This window comes from Vulpes lagopus, chromosome 5 (assembly GCF_018345385.1).
Source record: "Vulpes lagopus strain Blue_001 chromosome 5, ASM1834538v1, whole genome shotgun sequence".
NCBI lineage: Eukaryota > Metazoa > Chordata > Mammalia > Carnivora > Canidae > Vulpes > Vulpes lagopus.
The window spans coordinates 104,319,964-104,340,512 of NC_054828.1; the positions used below are offsets into that span (position 1 = coordinate 104,319,964).

The 20,549-nt window shown below is 37.8% G+C and overlaps 2 protein-coding genes across 5 annotated transcripts in view; one reads left to right on the plus strand and one right to left on the minus strand.

Moving 5' to 3' along the window:
* Positions 1-11,233, plus strand: part of PRKD3 (protein kinase D3) — an 86,108-nt gene extending 74,875 nt beyond the window's left edge. Inside the window, exons 15-19 of the mRNA XM_041756645.1 lie at positions 4,461-4,622; positions 4,868-4,966; positions 7,342-7,609; positions 9,715-9,800; positions 10,851-11,233. Coding sequence (XP_041612579.1) covers positions 4,461-4,622; positions 4,868-4,966; positions 7,342-7,609; positions 9,715-9,800; positions 10,851-11,024 — 789 coding nt within the window. The 3' untranslated portion in view covers positions 11,025-11,233. The remainder of the gene's footprint in view (positions 1-4,460; positions 4,623-4,867; positions 4,967-7,341; positions 7,610-9,714; positions 9,801-10,850) is intronic.
* NDUFAF7 (NADH:ubiquinone oxidoreductase complex assembly factor 7) overlaps positions 1-20,549 on the minus strand; it is a 53,731-nt gene that overhangs the window by 15,574 nt on the left and 17,608 nt on the right. The window contains exons 8-11 of one of the 4 annotated variants that reach the window (XR_005988004.1): positions 17,228-17,371; positions 16,018-16,191; positions 15,215-15,491; positions 7,465-7,600 (exon numbers count right to left, since the gene is read on the minus strand). Coding sequence is in view for 1 of the 4 variants with exons in the window: in XM_041756647.1 (XP_041612581.1) it covers positions 15,279-15,491; positions 16,018-16,191; positions 17,228-17,371 (531 nt within the window). In the remaining 3 variants the exon portion in view is untranslated. Of the gene's footprint in view, positions 1-7,464; positions 7,601-9,058; positions 9,088-13,395; positions 15,492-16,017; positions 16,192-17,227; positions 17,372-20,549 lie in introns of those variants that run through there. The other 3 variants (XR_005988006.1, XR_005988005.1, XM_041756647.1) reach the window with 3 other exon arrangements.

A 20,549-nucleotide genomic window follows, 5' to 3' on the forward strand; every position in this document is an offset into this window, starting at 1 on the left:
CTTTTTCTTAACATCACCCAAGGAAGAGGACAGGTTTCGAGCTGTTTTTTTTTTTTTTTTTTTAAGATTTTATTTATTTATTCATGAGAGACACACAGAGAGAGAAAGAGGCAGAGATACAGGCAGAGGGAGAAGCGGGCTCCATGCAGGGAGCCCGATGCAGGACTTGATCCCGGGTCTCCAGAATCATACCTTGGGCGAAGGCTGCACTAAACCGCTGAGCCACCTGGGCGGCCCAGGTTTAGAGTTTCAATCTGCAAACCACATGCTGTTTCTACTCTACCACACTGGACCTGCTGTGTGTGTATGTGTGCGCACATATGTAAAATCGTGACTTTATCTCCTTTGCAATGTATAAATTCAACAAATTCTTCTATATATAAAGATCAACTTTGGTCTACTTTGTGTTTGAATTACAATTCTCTTAGAACAATCTGAATGTGGTAAAAACATTTTTTAAAGGAAACTTTTTTCCAAATAGCAACTCATTTGCTGAAATTCATTACACAGGATTTAGTCATATGGGCATTTCAGCTAGACTGTTGCATATGGGTTGAAAGGAACTTACTACATTTATATACTCCACCCTTTGGTTCCCCTCTCCCCTCCCAGCTGTGTCATCCTTACTTTCCAGTCTTTGCCCCTGATTCTTCTTGTATGTAGTCCTCATTAAACAAACCTAAAAGGCTGGCTGACACCAACCGGATAGTTGATTCTGGTACTGTAAGTTACCTGCAGCTCCACTGACTTCCACAGTTTTTCTTCCCTATGTCCTCACCTTTATAAAGAAAGGTTATAGCACAAAGACTAAGCGTACTACTGAGACTACAGTTTTGGCCTTTCCAGTGGCAGGGAGAATCTATTACAGAATCAGTGATTAAGGAATGACCTTATAGTTAACCCAGAAACATCCAGCCTCGCTCTTGAGTGCTTGGTGATAAACTCTGTATTTCTATCAATTTAAAAGAAAGGAGGACATGGGATGCCTGGGTAGCTCTGTCTGTTGGGCGCCTGCTTTCGGCTCAGGTGGTGATCCCAGGGTCCTGGGATCAAGTCTTGCATTGGGCTCCCTGCTCCATGGGGAGCCTGCCCTCTGTCTCTGCTTCCCTCCCTCTCTTTCTCCCATGAATAAATAGAATCTTCAAAAAAAAAAAAAAAAAAGAAAAGAAAAGAGATGACATTTTTGGACATCCGCAGATACTGTTAGGCTGAACCAAAATCTCTTGAAAAAGGTCCCAGTTGTAGACACTACTTTCAACAAATTGAGTCTCTTTTCTGAATGATGGCCCCACTGACTGTCTCCCTATTCCTTAAACATGTCAGAAATGGTCCTGTCTCAAGGACTTTGCTTTAGCTATTCCCTCTGCCTGGAATGCCGTGTGTCATTTGCTAATGAGGCCCATGCATTCTGTTCAGCATTACACCCATCCACCCCCACCTTACTTTTTCTTCTCTCCATAGCATTTACCACCTTCATACTGGGTAGTTTACTAGTTTATCACCTATTATCTATCCCACCTTGCTAGAATAAGCTTCAAAGATGAGAGGTACTTGTCAGTTTTGTTTACTCTTGAATCCAGACTACCTACATAGTACCAAGAGCATAGCAAATACTCATTTAACATTTATTGAATAAATGTGTTTATATGGAGCATTACCTATAACATATTGTTAAATTTTTTAAATAGAAATGTGGAATGGTTCCATTTGCATAGTTTCTTAGGGTAATGTGTAATTTGCACATGTGTACATCAGTTATGTAAAGAAAAGGATCCATACCTACATAAACTGTCAACATGGCTACATCTGGCTGAGGAGTATATTGTGAGGCAGGAAAGAAAGGAGGGATTTTTACTTGTGTTTCATAGGGATATGGTAATATAAAATATCTTTTGCTCTTGCCTGAAAAGGGTTGGTTATAGAGTAGTAATGGGAGAAAATGTGTGGTGCTTTCATGGCTGCCTATGTAAATGAGAAAAATGTTATGAGAAATTTCAAAGAGAAATTTCTGGATTTAACACTGTGGTGTATAAATTCACCATTTTTCCCCTTCTCAGAAGTCACCTAAAAGCTACAAGAAAAATGATAATAGAGAAAACATTTTAAAACTTATAAAAATAGAAGAAAGCTCAGACCTATAAAATAGGTAGAGGAGTTTTTCCAGAAACACTGGAAATGGAGCCAGGGGTGCATGCAGGAAGAGGTACCACATTAAGTGCTGTTTTTGCTGGCACTTTCTGATATCTGCAATTGTGATATCCTCTCTAGCTGCCTCCTCAAATATAAGAAAGGCAAGGGGGTCATGATCTGATAAGATTCAATTCAAGGGAAGACACAGTAAGTGAAGGGAAGAAGGGCACTTTAAGTAGTGGAAGAGAGCAGATTACACCAAATAGCGGCATTATAAAGGAAAACTAAAGAGGCGGCAGGGAGAAACTGAAAAGCACATTAGGAGTCTTGGCAGATGAAGTAGCCAAAGCTAACAGCATGGAAGGCCTAAACAGTATAAGGTAATCTAACCACTTTATACTAAAGTCTGTAAAAATCAAAGAACAGAGAGTACCCCATTCATTCAAAACAGCAGGATGAATAGTATCCTCTGATCCTAATGCAATAAAACTAGAAATAAATGACAAAATTGGAGAACAGAAAGCTCCCACCACCTGAAAAAAAAATTTTTTTTAATATCTTAAAGAGCAAAATCAAGATTTCAGAGTATTTAAAAAATAATCGTGAAAATACTGTATATCAGTTTTTGGACAATTGCTCAAAAAATTTATAACCTCAAATATTTACACAAGAATGAATGAAAATAAATGAATTAAGAATGAAACTCAAGAGGTTAAAGAATGAACAATAAAGGAAAGCAAAAATAAGAAAGAACATCTTGGGGAGATGACCACAACTACTGAAAAAAAAACCTAAAGGCATTTTACGATGCTGCCTTGTCCAGTTCTATCAGATAAATTTGAAAAACTGGAGGAAATGATTCTCAATCAAAGTATAATTTACCAAAAGACTCCAGAGGAAATGGGACATTTAAATAAATAGAGAAAGTTAAGAGACAATGTTACAGAATACTTCTTTCTATCTTTGTGTGTGTATACCATTTGGCAGGTGGGAGGAAAGAAACTTACAACTACAGCATGGGGACAGCCAACCACACTTCCAACTCTAGGGTTTTTTGTTTTGTTTTTTTTTTTCCAACTCTTGGTTGATCAAAGTTGTAATATTCTGAATCTTTCCCTGCTCACTGCTATTTTCACTGCAGAAATGTGTCACTTTTAATTTAGCTGCTTGGAATACCATCTCATTACATTGTTTTAAATGGATTAGTAAACAATATTTATTTTGCACTTGCTAGTCATTTTTTAAGGCACCATGATTCAGACATTGAACTAAAATGACTAAGTCTCTGCTGTCAGGGAACTTACTGGCTACAAAGTAAGATACATACACTTGGCACAGTACCATGGGATAAGTACTGCTGCATGTATATTATAGTATTAGATGGAAACTACTGTAGTCATCCTAGAAAGAGGTAATGTGAGCTGAAATTAAAGCAGCTACAGTGAGAATTGAGAGATGATGGCAGATTCAAAAAACATTTTAGAGGTGGTACTCAACTTCACATAAGCCAAAAAGTTATGTCTTAGCATAATTCGTACCTATAATAAGGATAAAAACATAAAAAATACATTTCTAATAATAAAGAGTAAAAGCTTAAACACTTATTAGGCCAATAGAGCATATTTAAAATTGAAATGAAGCCATATTATTGAAGATAGGAAGGGGTAAGCAGAGGAATAGATTTGTGTTCAGGAATAAAAAGCTGTTTGGTATTTTTGAGCATGGCTGACGTATCATGATAATCTGCTTCTGAGGAAAGTTTTTTGTTCTTGTTGTTGTTTTTAACCAGTAAGGTAGATTGCTTTTTTATTGGCAAAAACAGGAGATGATGGAGGTAGAGATATTGAGCCCAAAAGAAGGAAAAGCAAATGGAAGTAAGATTGAAAATCCAGACTTAAATAAATAACTACCTTAAAATTGGAACCAGCTCTTGAGCACAGACCTCCACAGACACAGCCCCAGAGAGCCAAAGTTCTGTGTAATTGGCTAAATTTGACTGGCAATTGGTGCCTATTTATGGACAGTATAAAATTAGCGTTGTGTCAGGAGACTAAAAAGATGAGAAAGAAGAAAATGTAGTAATGGACAAGGGCACTTAGGTAATCAATTGGGAAGACAGCCTTTCCCCTCAATGCATCCACTCCAGTACAGATCTTGGAAAATCCAAATCCAGGATCCTGTTTGTTTGCTTTTACTGCTTATTTTTCTATGCTGTTTTTCTTTCTGTGCCATGTACTCCATACAATTAATTGTAGTACAGCTAGATATTTGCATAGTAAAACTATTTCTCTACTTAAGTTGGTTATATAAATATCCTTGTAACTCTTCAGAATTTGCACCATCCTGGGATTGTAAACCTGGAATGTATGTTTGAAACTCCAGAACGAGTTTTTGTGGTAATGGAAAAGCTACATGGAGATATGTTGGAAATGATTCTATCCAGTGAGAAAAGTCGACTTCCAGAACGAATTACCAAATTCATGGTCACACAGGTATTTTAACCCTTTTTTTTTTTTTTTTTGAAACGAGAATACTTGAAAACAGAAAATTAAATAGCGGTGCTTTTACATATCAGGATATTGTGGGAATTAACCTTGAAGAACAGATTAACACTTCAGTTAAAACTTGATGAACTGTCGTGGACTTTTCAAATTACCATACCATTTAAGAGGTCAGATGGGGATTTAGCTATGATTTTTACCAGGCACTGAAAAAATTCTGTTTTCTTCAATAATAGATCCTTGTTGCCTTGAGGAATCTCCATTTTAAGAATATTGTACACTGTGATTTAAAGCCAGAAAATGTGCTGCTTGCATCAGCAGAGCCATTTCCTCAGGTAAGATACTTTCTAGAACCTTGTTAAGTACCTGACATTACAGAGCACCCATGCAATGAAAGGAAGTGCTATAGGTTCAGATATATCACTATCTTAACAGAAGTAATTAGCCTGTAACTACCAGTGAGGATTAGTACTTGAATAATTTGAACTCAGATCTTACTCATTGTTTATTTTCATTAAGACTTTTTAGACTTAACTGGACCTCAAGGTATAATGTTTTGCACATAGTGCAGTTCACTCTCCCTGTGCATTGGGAATGAAGTGAGGGATAGCAATCTTGACTGGTGCCTGGTGCTCAGAACAAATTCCCCATAAAATAAAATAGGATAGAACTGTCAGTGGAGGACACTAGATTTTTTGGGGAGGGGAGGCGGGAGGAGGAACTAGATTTTGAGGCAGGCTGCCCACTCCCCTTCCTCTTTATGGTATTTTATTTCAAACATTTTCACTAAAACCAATATAAGAATTACATTTCCTGTCCCTGCCATCACTCACACATGTATATCCCATGTTTGTGTGTGTCCATAACTTAAGTGTAATGCATGGATTTTTTTTACTTGGTTATTACTAAATTTCATCTCACTAAAGTGTTGACCTTGATCCAAATTTCATAACCTAAAAAATGGTTCATAAACCCAAAGTTTGAAACATTCTTCCTGAGGAATATGTTGGTAGTACCCATAAATATTTTTCATGCTTATCATTGGTAAATTCTCCAATCAACTAGAATATCTTTTGCCAAACTGTTGTTTATATATATTTGAAAAATTCACAGTTAAACACTAAGAAAGACTAAGACAGACTAAGGACAACTTTCACTTGAATTAAATACAACTCAAACTGTCTTTTAAGAAGATATACTGTTAAAAATTATTCAACTCTTACAAGGAAATAATCCTGTTCTTTTATAATGCCTATATGGCTTAAAACGGATTCCCTGTCATTGTGAGGTAAAAAGGGTTCCCTCATAGTTGGTGTGATATTTTAAATAAAAGTGTTTCCACACATTATCATCTCATTTGGTTTTCAGAATTGTTGGACAAAGGTTGCATACCCCTACAGTGATACTAAAACTCCATCTTTCTGACCTGTTTCGAACAAAGGGAAAATAACATCATTTACTTGTCATTCCTTCTTGCTCAAATGCTAGCCATAGCCACACTTCCTTATTCAGGTGCCTACTGCCAAGGCATCTTTTATCAGGATGTTAGGGCATTTAACCAAAAAGAAGTTCACATGTCTTCATGGTCAATAATCCTGTTCCTGTACTTAATCAGAAGGGAGCCACATTCGGTAATGACATAGAACGCTATCATAAAAACATGCACAAGGCTCCATGTCCTAGAAATAGCAAGAAGCATTTGAATGAATGCACCTTCATCTTTGCTCTCCAGGCAGTTTATACCATTAGTTTTTAGAAGCCAAATCCCTTTTTTTTTCTTCAATTTATCATAATGCTTTTTGTGAAGACATTGTGAGTCAGGGCATTTCCGCATTTCCTCCGTAAAGTACTTGGCATTTGCTTGTTCACAAATGTGACCTTACTCTCCAAAACCCAAACTTCTAGAAGATGTGCAGCAAGGTAAGTGTTTTGAGCTCTGCCAAGCTCATGACACTTCCAGAATGCTGTTCCCAAAAGGATATTGTAGTGACTGTGGCTACCTTCAGACAAAACTGTTGTCAAATCCAGTATCTCACCAGCAATTGTTTGTTGCATAGTCATAGAAGACACCTTCACTCTTGATCTTTCAAGCAATCTCTAGCATTGCTCTTCTAGGGCTACATTAATTCTCTTTACTACACCTCAAGTTATTTGCCAACAGACAATAATCCTCGAGAATATAGATTCTAGGATTAAGGAAAATAAAGGGTCAGTTTTTAAATATCAACTTATTTTTCATTCGGCAAACATTTACTGAGTACCTTTGTGTTTCCAGCACTGTGAGGTCACTGAGGATTCAAAAATGAAACACATAATTCTTGCTCACAGATAGAAAAGCAGCTCCTTAAAAGCCAAATGCTAAAAAATCAGCACTCTCCCATATCATCAAAAAACTTTGAGCACTTACACCACCAGTCTGGTTTTTGGCATTCTGGAAGCTAGAATTTATAAAGGTGTTTTTGTTTTTTGTTTTTGTTTTTTAAAAGAAAGTATGAACGGCTTTCCTAGTGCTTATGTCAGTAATAGATCACAAGGTTATAAATGTATCTGCTTTTTTGGAAAAGGGTACTTTACAATTGCCCCATCTGCATTCATTTTTGTTCATAATCAGTAGTTGGCAGGTATGTTGAAATGATTCAGTATCATACTTAGGGACAGGTATATAGAGATAGATGAAGATGCAAAATTAACATCATCTTTTTATTCCCAGGTGAAGCTGTGTGACTTTGGTTTTGCACGCATCATTGGTGAAAAGTCATTCAGGAGATCTGTGGTAGGAACTCCAGCATACTTAGCCCCTGAAGTTCTCAGGAGCAAAGGTTACAACCGTTCTCTAGATATGTGGTCAGTGGGAGTTATCGTCTATGTGAGCCTCAGTGGCACATTTCCTTTTAATGAAGATGAAGATATAAATGACCAAATCCAAAATGCTGCGTTTATGTACCCACCAAATCCGTGGAGAGAAATTTCTGGTGAAGGTAAAAAAAAAAAAAAAAAAGGCTTTAGCTCTGTGCCATTTAGTCTAAAAATCTTTGTGATCCCAAATCAGCATGTCTCTCCTGTTTCATCAATTTCTCATATTCATCTTTAAATTCAGCCAATTTTTGAGCAGTCTTCCTTTTGCATAGTCTCTTCTCTAACTTCTCTCTAGTACCCAGGCATAGGACTAATCCATAGGACTATCTTAATGGTCCTGTCCATTAGATTCTTTCCTGGTCCTTCCCAGTCACTACTGCTGCCAAATCTGTCTTCAGGAAACATTACTTTTGTCTTTTTCTGCCCCAGACATCTTGGCCTCCCTTTAACCACGTTGCAGCTGTAGATCTGAGACAGCCTGAATTTACCTTCCATCCTCTCCTTCCTTGCCCTCCCCCTACAGAAAACCTGTCTACTCTTGCCAACTACTTTCTACATTTTGCTTGGGCCTTTCACCTGCCTGCAGTCCCTCTGCCTCGCAGCTGAAATCCTTGCAGTCTCTCAAGGGCCCTTAACTCGTGGCTCATCTGTGAAGTCTTCCCTGAGCCCTTTCTCTAAACTTTGTAAGATAAACTTAGGCTACTAGCAGGAGAGATTTCTCCTTAAGTATTCTTCCTTTTCATAATTATTTTCAGAACCAGATTGTAAGCTAGTTACCTAGAATGAACTGTATAGACATTCACCAGTTTGTTTGCAGCCCTCCTGTGGCCCAGTCCTAGGAAGCAGGATACACTGGTTTTCCCTGCCCAGTAAAGGTTTTTGAGCCTGCAAGCCTGGGTTCCATACCTATCAAGAATGCCGTGGCTATGCCTCTTTAGTTTGATACTACCAGGAAGGGCACACAGTGTACTAAATGGTCTCATACTGAATAGAACCCCACTAGAGAATATCCCCACCTGGATTTAGCCAACCTTTGGAACAGGGGTCTTTTTGGTTTTCCAAAAGTAGCAGGCCTAATCCTAGGAATTAACAGCCCATTAAACTGGTAAAGTTTGAGGAACAACATGTGAAGACAGTAGCTAGCTTACTTGGTAATGAACAACTAATTGAAGTATATATGAGGGTTTCTCTTAGAGTTCCTGGGGGCAGTGTGGTGTGCAGACCCTCTCATATCGGAATCAATTAGTGAGTGTACTAAGACAAAAATGCCTGGCTATATCCCAGAGATTCCACTTCACCAGTGAGAAGGACACCAGGAATGCATTTTAGCAAATACCCCCCAAATAATTCTGATGCACATGGTGGATAACCACTTAAGGAACAGCGGATCAAAATGGGAAGTATTTGGGAACACAGAGGAGTTCATAAAATACCTGTGGTATGCAGAAGAGAAACAGAACCGGTTATAATGTAAATCTTTCACTTGACTCATCCCTGGGTCCAGGCTTTTGTATCAGTATTTCAAATGTACTGTCACATAGGGCCGTAGTCAGTATGCAGTATGGTTTTGGTTTTGCAGCTGCTCCATTTCTTCAAGTAACTGGATAAAATAAGTATGCCAAGATCTCACCACATACACCAAACACCATGAAGGTATTTGTGTAAAATCTTTTGAGTGTGAACTTGTGGTAATAAGTTACCATGTCAGTCTAGCCCTATCTACAGAGGCAAGGCAATAGCTTTGGCTCCTTTGCAGACCAAGCCAGGCACTAAGGAATGATGTCATTGGAAGGAAACAACAAATCAGTCTGTAATCAGTTTTTTTTTAATTAATTTTAAAATAATAGCTAATGCTAAGCATGATTCTAAGCCCTTTATGTGTATTATTTCATCTTCTCAACAACCTCAGTTTACAGATGAGGAAACGGACAAATGGCAGCATGTAATAACTGACCCTCTGCCACATGCAGTAAGTGGCTGCAAAGTTGACACTTGAACCTGTGCTCTGTCCTGCCACCTTAACAAAACAGACACGCTTCCTAAGATAGGTACTCTGTACGTTCAGTAGACATTTATGGATCACTGACCAGTCAAGGCTATGGCCTTGAGAAGCAAAAACCCTCAACTCTGTATTTCTGTGGATTGAATAGCCTTCCAGGCAGACTCCCAAGTTTGGTGTGCCCCATTACACCCAAATCCATGTGTCTGATTTCGTCTTTTCTCTTAGCAATTGATTTGATAAACAACCTACTTCAAGTGAAGATGAGAAAACGATACAGTGTGGACAAATCTCTTAGTCATCCCTGGCTGCAGGTAAAAAAAATCTTTGGTGATCCTCATTTGAGCCATTCCTTGTAATTTGTCTTACCTAATGAAACTACTCTAAGACCAACAGATTCTCCTCATCTTAGAATACTGTTAAGTGTTCTTCAGTGATTAATTTGTACTGTGGCTGCCTCTCTGGAAGTTGCAGTATATCACTGAAATGCAGAACTGATAGGTAATTAAACTCCCATGAACTGAAGCAGTGCTTTAGCTTTCTTATGGGACCGTATGTTTCTTTTCGCCTTTTTGTAAGATAAGCATATTATTTTGTCAAATATATTTTACTTTTAAAACATCCACTAAAAGATTAATATTTGCACTGATGAGATCAGAAAGGCCATTTAAAACGTTTGGCTTAGTCCCCCAAAAGCTAGATTTGCCAAACAATACCCCCAAACTTCAGAGTAAAGAGAAGCTTCAAAACTATTTTAAAGGGAGTAGGAGTTAGAATTAACTTCACAACAAATGCAATCATAATTAGTCTCCATGATTATCAAATTATCCTGGTGATAGATTCTAAGTACTGTCCCCTCTTTTGAGAACTAAGGTGTGGGTGTAAGGTCAGAGTATAGAACAGAATGTTTTGGGATCCCTGGGTGGCGCAGCGGTTTGGCGCCTGCCTTTGGCCTAGGGCGCGATCCTGGAGACCCGGGATCGAATCCCACATCAGGCTCCTGGTGCATGGAGCCTGCTTCTCCTTCTGCCTATGTCTCTGCCTCTCTCTCTCTCTCTCTCTGTGACTATCATAAATAAATAAAATTAAAAAAAAAAAAAAGAACAGAATGTTTTAATGATTATTATTAACCATTTCAGAAGCCTCAGGCAATTTTTTTTTAATCGTAGAAACTAGTTACTTTATTAGAGAGTCTAAATTTGAAAAAGCATTTAACATTGCTAATTTAAAATACTACAAATGGAACTTACTGTATAGCAAGTACTTGGCGTTGTCAATTTTGTGACTAGGATGCTAAGAAAAAAAAAATCACAGTATTTTGTTTCCTTTATAGTGTGTGATTACACACTTCATTTTTCTTCTAGGACTATCAGACTTGGCTTGACCTTAGAGAATTTGAAACTCGCATCGGCGAACGTTACATTACACATGAAAGTGATGATGCCCGCTGGGAAGTACATGCATACACCCACAATCTTGTGTACCCAAAGCACTTCATTATGGCTCCCAATCCAGATGACATGGAGGAAGATCCTTAATTATCAGTGAGCCTGACTACAGTAAGGAAGGATTTCATTTTATGGACTGATACTCCTACTTTGCTGCACGACTGTTGTTCTTTGTAGGTTGTCATCTGCAAGGGTGCGAAGACATGGGGAAATCTAATAAGGAATTGGTGATACCTGTCCTGTAGTTCATCGTGAGTAGGTGCAAGAGGGGAACTGAGTAATAAATACAACGGAACCAAGATGAAGCTTTTCATAATTTTTATGGCATAAACAATGACTGGTTTTTTGTATTTTTTCCTAATCCTTCACTTTAGTACTATAGTGGCATTTAATTTATCTTCCCTCTCCTGTTCTTACATTATTTTTTAAAAAGGAGAAAAAGGAAAGCTTAGAGTCCAGCCATTGCATATCTTGATCAAATCATGTAAGTTTTAAGGTTGATTACTAACCAGGTTTGCATTTAATATATAACTGAGGAGGAGCCCCCAGCATGTGATTTCCTTTGAGGGCTCTAAACATTTGTTTAACCAGAGGCACACGGGGTTTTTCCTAGGCACCTAGAAATGTTTCCTAGATGCTAGGCTGTTTTACCTTTTTTTGTTTTTTGTTTTAAGGTCAGTCAAAATTCCAAAACCATGATCCCTAACTTTTGATGCTAAATTCTTAATAGGTTCTCTACAACATAAAAATTAAGTTGTCACCTTTTGTGAGTTTGTTGTAACAGCCTCTAAGATAGTTTTGAACAATTGGTGTCACGGGACTGGGAGGAAGGCCTGCTGGTCTCTCTCTTCCTCACTCAGCTCCTCCACTCACTGTGTACTACTGTTCCCACTGACACCACTGTAATGCCACAACTGGTTTCCAACATTCAATGGCTATGTATCCAAACCTTAATTACAGAGTTTATCTTTATGGAGCTGAATACTTTGAGGAAGAAAATTACTAAAAGGCCAGTGCAGGATCAGTTAATGCTACAAAGAAGAACAGCTAAGAGTGTATCCTTTTTTTTTCTTCCCTTAGCTTACTGGAAAGCTTTCCAGTATCTAGAATGTTTTTAAATCATTTTAAGCAGGTTGGGGGAGTGGATGGGGTGAAGCATCAAACACCCATTTTATTCTTTGATTTGCTCTGCTGATACTGTAGCCCTACTTTTACAGTTTGTTTTTTTTAACATGTTAGTACCAGCAGCCAGCTAAAGTTTTTCTACTCAGATAAAATGTTAAGAGGTTAGACTTTTTTTAAAGCTATGAAAAAGTTACTGTTTTCTCCTCCAAAAAAGTTTAAGATCTGGGACCATCCACTTATTAAAAAAAAAAAAAAAAAAACTAGCGGCTTTTTGTGTCTTCATTCCACAGTAATCACTGTAAACTTTTCTTATTCTCCCCAAAAAGAGCTAGCTAAAGATTTGGAGTCAGAAAATCCAGTATTAAGTCTTAGCTTCAATCTGTCTGAGCCTCAAGATGGTCAGTCTATAAAATGAACATCATAATTCTGGCCTATACTATCCTCACAGTGTTGTGAAGATGGGCTATGTATGAAGATACTCAGTCAATAAACTAAAAACTAAAGCGTTAACTGTCATTGCCCCACTGGATCTGAGGTAGCAAAGGAAAAGAATGTCCCTGTGTACAATCTAAGCCAGAGATGGCCTTTGGGGGAGCCCTAAGCTACTGCCAAGTGAGTAGCCAACCTGCAGTCTCCTGTGTTCTGAGCTCTTCATGAATTTTTACCTACCCTCACAAAAGCCACAAAGTGAGTGCATTATGGACTTCATCTCACAGATAGGAAACTGAGGCACAGGATGATTAAGTAACCAGCTACTGAGGTCACAGCATGTGAATGTGAACCCTGGCAGTGTGGCCCCAGCCCCTCTGACCCCTGCGAATCACTGTGCTGCATTGCCTACCCATAAACCTCTACAGGAAACAGTCTACAAGGTCTCTCAGTATTTCATTCCCCTATAGGAGTTTAAAACATGTAACCAAATTTCGCAAAACCTTTTAGAAATGTATTTTCTCTGTGATAAAGGAGGACTTCCCCAAATTTGTCCCAAGTAAATCTGTTAATATCAATGTGCTAAAATGGAGTAATTTTGAATCCCTAGGCATCCTTTTGTGGTTTTACTGCATAAGGTGAAAATTAACTGGAATGCTGTTTGCTCTACTTATATAATCAAACTTTACAAGCCATGAAACTAATTGCACTCTTTTTTTGTTTGTGTTGTTGAATGCCTAAGAAATTTTCTAAACAAAATTTGTAAAGGCACTGTCAGATATTTTGGAGTTGAGTCATTTACTCCAGATACTGTATAACCTGCATAGCCATTTTTGTCTTGAAGTTGTTTTTGTATAAGAAATAATTGTTAGAAACATTTGATAATGTACAAAGTAGTCTATAATGACACTGTTTAGTACATTTTTTATTTTTTTGTTACATCCCAATTTTTGTAAATATCCTCAAAGAAGCTTGATAATAAAATGTATTTCCATATCACCATACTTTTCCATGTGAAAACCTGAGCCTATCTCTAGTAGAGGTATCCAAAGAAAATTTTATTTGGTTTGTTATTTTCCCAGGCCTTGATAAAAGAACTATTTTGAAAATAGTGTTTGTAAATTGAATTAATGCTATATTTAAAACACTTTTTTGACTACCTAAAATAAACAATTCATTATTTCAATTTTATATGAAATTTGAGGTAATTATCTGGAGGTCTTATTTCTTGGCATGAAAGTTTAGAATAATTATGACTACAAATTTTTCAGGAGCTACCATCAAGTATTCAATTATTGTACCTGCTACAAGACTTATATAAGCCAGATGCCATTCAAAGTGAACTTTCTAGGTTTTAAGATATACAAGGAATTGCCTGATTCCTCCCATTAGTTATAAAACCTTAAAATAATTGAGAGGTGCCAATGTTGGGGACTTTCACCATCCAGAAATTCTCCAACTCTTTGAAAAAAGAAAACATGGAAAAAAAAATAAGGGTGACTATTAATGGCCCAAGGCGAGGCAGCATATGAAAAATAAGCCCTCTATCTTCCTGCTGGTCCTGTTCTGAGTTAAAGCAAACAAGCAATAGAAAGCCAAGAGTTGACCACTCTGCCAGTAAACTTCCAATAGAGTTACGCTATAAGTTCAAAACATATGGCTGATATTCTTTTCCTTTAATTTCATTTTAAGCTTGTGTTGCCAATATAACAATTCTTCAGAAAGTCTATACTGGTATTAATATGAAGTTCTGTGAACCAAAAAATGAGAACAGAACAAAAAACTTGACAGTTACCTGAAAATGACGGAGAATTAGCTCAAATCAAAAAATTATTCCTCCTATGTAGTCTACATTAACTCATATTTCAGGTACGTGTTAGGTTTACTAGTTATTTTTTTAAGATTTTATTTTGAAAGAACAGGAGTATAAGCAAGGGGAGAGGGAGAATCCTGAGTAGATGCTGCACTAAGCGCAGAGCCTGACATGGCGCTGGAGATCCCACAACTCCCAAAATCGTGACCTGAGCTAAAATCAAGAGTTAGACACTCCTCAGACTGAGCCACCCAGGCACCCCTAAATTTTTTTAATCTAATTGTTTTTCATTATAAGATTCACAGAAGCAGAGGGTAAAAAAATTACCACAAGGAACAAATCTCTTCTCCTCCAACCCACTTCCACCCTCCTCCATTAGTAAATAATGGGATATTTAGTAGTGATTAATGGGCATCCTTTCCTTACTTTTTATATATAAGTAACTATCACAGAAAACAACCAGTCTACACTAATATATTAATTTCTATGAAATTACTTACAAGCATTTCTTTAAATGTAGCTTTTCCCCCAACAAAAATGGAATCATAACTATAAAACATTCTCCACTGTACTTTTTTTACTTTCACAGTCTTAGAGTTGGTTCAGAACATACTGCTCTACCTCATTTTTTTTTAAATAATAAATGGATAGTTCTATTTAATCCATTCCCTGTGAAAGGCCAGTTAGGTTCTAGTTTTTGCTAAACTAATCAGTGTTCATGTTTACTTTTAAAAATAAAAATACAACAACTAGACTTACTACTTAAAGGACACTCAGTTTCACAGTAACTTGTTTCATTAAGCTGAAAGCACACAACTGTGCCAGAAGCCAGAAACAACCTTAAAAGATCAATATTTAGTTGTACTGTATGATGAGTTATTTTTATTGGCTATAAAGACATAAAATATTTTACCTGTAATATATGAGACGTGTTCCCTTTATCTTAGTCAGACATAGGAATAAAATGTCCACACAGGTCACCGCCAGGCAAGTTCACCAAACCCAGCTACAGGTGACACAGAGGGTTTTGACTGACATGTATTCATCGGATGGCTTCTACCATGAAGTCTCTGATGGGGTAGCAAGGCAAAAAAGTTAAATCTTTCTCCCATCTTCTTAGGATTCATTAACATATCATACTCCTGAAGTAACTGTTGCCTGGCTGGCTCATCTGATTTGTCTAAAAGAACCTGAAAAGAAAAAAATTTCTTAGTAAAAATAACCAGGAGGATTCCTAGTTACATGCAGCATTACTAATGGCCATTGGCTGCTCAATAAAGAGTGCTTCAGCTGGAATTTCTGATCACCTGCCTCAGAATCATGGGGTGCTTATTAAAACACAGATTGCTAAGAAGCAAACCTGTGGATTTGTATGTTTAACATTCCTAGGTGGTTTGATCTATACTGAAGGGTTAAGCTGTTTTCAGGACATTTATACCCATGGGTATGAAATTCATACCCATAAGCACAGTCCAGTTTTCTTAATCAATCTTAACACTATTCGAAGTCGGCCTCATGTGGAGTGTGGGGTGAGTCCGAAGCAGCCCCACCCCCAGAGCAGTCTGGTTGCACTACACCCTACACTTCTGGAAAGACTACCCAAAATGCACTAAACGAGAAGAGCACTGAGGCCAGGTGAACTTACTATTTTACATGTTTTTTTTTTTGAAATACTACAAAATTAGAATATTTAATGATCACAAAATAAATCATTACCTTCAGTCGGACATCAATGCCCATATTTTTTAAAAATGTCTGTTGTTTTATTGGCCCCAGAGAAGCTACTTGTCCCTCTGCCATTCTGCGCAGGTAACTGAAGTCCACATCAGCTGTGAGATCTGCTGTTCCTGGGGCAGTCAGGACATCATGAAGCTTGTGGCCACAAAACCCCTTGAACATAATTTTTTAAATGATGAGTTTTTATTCCTTTATGGTTATCATTATCAAGATTAAAGACATGCTATCATTTGGCACATTTTACATAACTGAAAAAGAAAAACATAGCCTATGTGGTTTACAAACTCTTAATATGGTAGCACCTCTTCCTCAAATGAGATGCTATGTGGAAAATCCAATGGGAAGTGCAGCACTGAGTGCCTTGAGATGCTACCTTTCACGTTTCATTACTGCCTGTGGTGATGAAGCAGAGATCCCATCAGAGGTCCCATCAGAACTGAGTGCTGATCACCAGATTCTAGATGGCATTTGACAAAGCATATCCATCAACCACAGGCATCAGAATCTCCTGAGAACATGTTACTGCTCTTTGCCTAGGCCTAGTAAATCAGAATCCTGGAGGTAAGGCTAAGGAATCAGCATTCAAACAAACAAAAGAAAACAAAACACACACTCCAGAGTGTTTGTTTTTGTTTTTTTTTTGGTACAGTAAAATTCAAAATTGAGAGCCACAGATCTAGAAAATGACTAACAGTATCTAGTTAAATGTATCTCAATTCAGGTATACAGAACAGAATTGAAAAGGATGCTTAGGAAAAATAAAAATATATCTAGAAAGGAAAAAAGATTGAAAATATGATAGGAAAAGTCTGATTATAGTAACTATACCAAACCTGCAAAGTAGTATTTACATTTTTTTTTTTAATGGAGGGGGAGAAATTCTTAAGAACTTGAAAATCTTCCCATTTGCATTATTTGGATGCTAAGTAGAATCTATGTAGAGCTAGGTTATGCAGCTTAAGGAAGAATGTACATGATTCACGCCCTGTTCCAAAGCCAGTCTGCACGATGAGATCCTACAGTTTGGGCAATTAAAATAATATGAATTAAAATTCATAACAAATAATGTAATATTACAAGGCTACACACCATAAAAACCAAAGGTAAAAATCTTCAATGAGCTGCAAACCTAAAAACCTAGATCATACAAATTAACTTATGGTCAGTCACGTTCCTGAATCATACATACTCTGAAGGTATCGGTCTTCGTTCCATCATGACCATAGTCGGCAATCAGAGCAGCACCTCCAGTTAATGCAATGCGCTGAGAAAGCTCCTGAATAATAACGCCGGCCTCAGGACACACTTCCACGTGGTCTCTTATTTCATCACGCTAGTAAGAGAAGAGTTGAATCAAAATCCATCACTGAAAAGAATGGTTTCCTTAGGGTTTTCCTACATGAGGATTTCTTACACTAAAAATAAATTCCTTCCCTATCCATTATGTTGTCTATACTCAACCTTTCACAGGACATCCTTTTTATTATACAGAACTCCCCAGTGCTATGTTGCTGTCCACTAAGTTTATATTTTAATTCTAATCCTTTTTATTTTTTATTTTTTTAACAATTTTATTTGAGAGACTGAGAAAGAGAGAGAGAGAGAGCACAGTGGGAGAGGGAGAGGCAGACAACCCCTGAACGGACAGCCTGATGCAGGACTCAATTCCAGGACCCCAAGATTGTGACTTGAGTTGAAGGCAGACACCTAACCAACTGAGCCACCCAGGGAAACCTCTAATCCCTTTTATAAAAAGGCATATGATCTCCCAAACTCCTAGATAGCCAATTCATTATCATTTTGTTTATAGTGATATTACTCTCATAATCATATATTTCCCTGGGTTGAATGCACGGGAAAGGAGTTTTGTCTGCCTAGAACGGACACTCAACAATTTGTGCTGAAAGAACAAATGATATAAACCCAATATAATAGGGACGCCTTGGTGGCTCAGTGGTTGGGCCTCTGCCTTCAGCTCAGGGCATGATCCTGGAGTTCTGGGATTGAGTCTTGCATGGGGCTCCCTGCGGGGAGCCTGCTTCTCGCTCTGCCTATTCTCTGGCTCTCTCTCCATATCTGTCTCTCATGAATAAAGTCCTTAAAAATAAATAAATAAATAAACCCAATATAATAAAATAGACCCTAGTAAGCAAGTATATTATGATGCCTTGTGCTGGGGCAAAAAGTATTCCAATGATACACCCTCTATTTAGAAACTTCAGCTTATAAACTTGCTAATGTACCTGAGGCCCTAATTTCCCAAGATGTTCAACTATTTACTGAAAGTGTCCTCAATATGTGCCTATTAATCTAAAAAGTGAAATGACAATATTATAACTTGTCAACTTGACTAGTATATATGAAATTTCACTAATTTCTGAGAAAATAGTAAAAAACTCTTTTCTTCATTATAAAAACATACAATAACTTTTGCTCCTTCCTAACACCCCATTAAAAATGAAGTACTGGGGCACCTGGGTGGCTCACTCAGTTAGCTGGCCAACTCTTGGTTCCAAATTAGGTCACGATCTTGGGGTCCTAGGATCGAGCCCTGTGTCAGGCTCCTCACTCAGAAGAAAGTCTGCTTGAGGATTCCCTCTCTCCCTCTCCCTCTCCTCCCTTTGCCCCACTCATGCTCTTTAAAATAAATCTTAAAAAAAAAAAACAATAGGGACATGTGGGTGCCTCAGTTGGTTGAGTGTCTGCCTTTGGCTCAGGTTGTGATCCTGAGGTCCTGGGATTGAGTCCTACATCAGGCTCCCCATGGGAAGCCTGCTTCTCCCTCTGCCTATATCTTTGCCTCTCTCTGTGTGTCTCTCATGAATAAATAAAACGTTAAACAAAAAAAAAGAAGTACTAACCTGCCCTGATCTTGTCTATAATGGCACAGAACTAATAGGTATGGAGTAACACACTTAGCTCTTGAGTCTCTGCTCTTCCTACTGCTTCCTAGAAACAAGTTAAACTTTCAGAGTATTTCCTCATTATGTATATAATAGGATTATTGTGAGGATTAAATCAAGCAATAAACTACTTAGTCCCCAGTTCTATTAAATAAATTACTGTCATTGAACTATAAAACCTATGAGGTTAGCCAGTTTGGGCATAAGGTGACACACCTCAGCATACTGTGCTGACATTCTTACTATCTCAGACCACTCTTGAAGATGGCAGATTCTGTTACCATTTGCCCCATTAAAATGAGAGGGATTTTAAAAATAAAAAAAATAAAAAAAAAAAAAAAGAAGGCGGGGGGGGCGGGGGGGGGGGGAGGGCAGCCCCGGTGACTCAGCGGTCTAGCGCCGCCTTCAGCCCAGGGTGTGATCCTGGAGACCTGGGATCGAGTCCCATGTTGGGCTCCCTGCATGGAGCCTGCTTCTCCCTCTGCCTCTGTATGTGTGTCTCTCTGTCTCTGTGTCTCTCATGAATAAATAAATAAAATCTTAAAAAAAAAAAATGAGAGGGAAAAATCATCACTTCCCGTGTCATAAGTGACTACTACTAAAGTCACACTGAAAACAATCACATCTCCCAGGGCCAGGGGGTCAGCTCCTGGTAGCTATGAATTTGCTTCTCACTCAGGTAAAACTGGGTAGCCAGAATATGAAAAAATAGAATTGTTCACAAGCACTCAGGCTGTTATTTTAACTTATTTATGCTCTGCAAAAAAACAAAAGAAAAACAAAAAAATTTAATTGATAGGCTTGTGTTTAAAAGCTCCTGTACTTCTGAAGCAAGTAACTTCTGAGGAAGAAGTTCTTAGTTATGGTCCAGAAAGTAGACCTTTTTAAAAACAGGCAATCCATTCTGTTCAGATGACCCTTCATTGAATTATGTTCCTGTAGGTCTTACAGAGTTGTTATTTGGTTCCAGTAAGATTCTTGCAGGTAGAATGTTAAAACATAAGGAGCATGGGGATTTTGTATAATGAGAAGTAACGGGGAAAAAGTGAATTAGACTTTTACTGCTGTAATTAAAGCTTAGTAAAAAAAAAAAAATTAAAAATAAAAATAACTTACAAGAAAATGAATGTTTTTCTTTTTCTTTTTGAGAGAGAGAATGTGGGGTGGGAGGCACGGAGGCAGAGGAGAGAGAATATCAAGGAAGCTCCATGCCCAGCACAGAGCCAGACATAGGGCTCAATCTCACAACCCTGAGATCATGACCTGAGCCAAAATCAAGAGTTGGACGCTTAAGCAACTGAGCCACCTAAAGAAGTTTCTAAAATCTGTAAAATGCCCTTTATCATTATAGTCAGTGTATATCTTACAAGAAGTGATCTTTTTTTTTTTTTTTTAATTAACTTTTATTGGTGTTTAATTTACCAACATACAGAAAAACACCCAGTGCTCATCCCATCAAGTGTCCACCTCAGTGCCCGAAGAAGTGATCTTTTAAGAGAAATTAAGCATGTTTTACATAGTCGAGATATATTTTTTAAAAAGAGAGGATGGATTGCTCATCCAGAATGAAACTACACACACATATATATGCACATGCTCATATGTGTG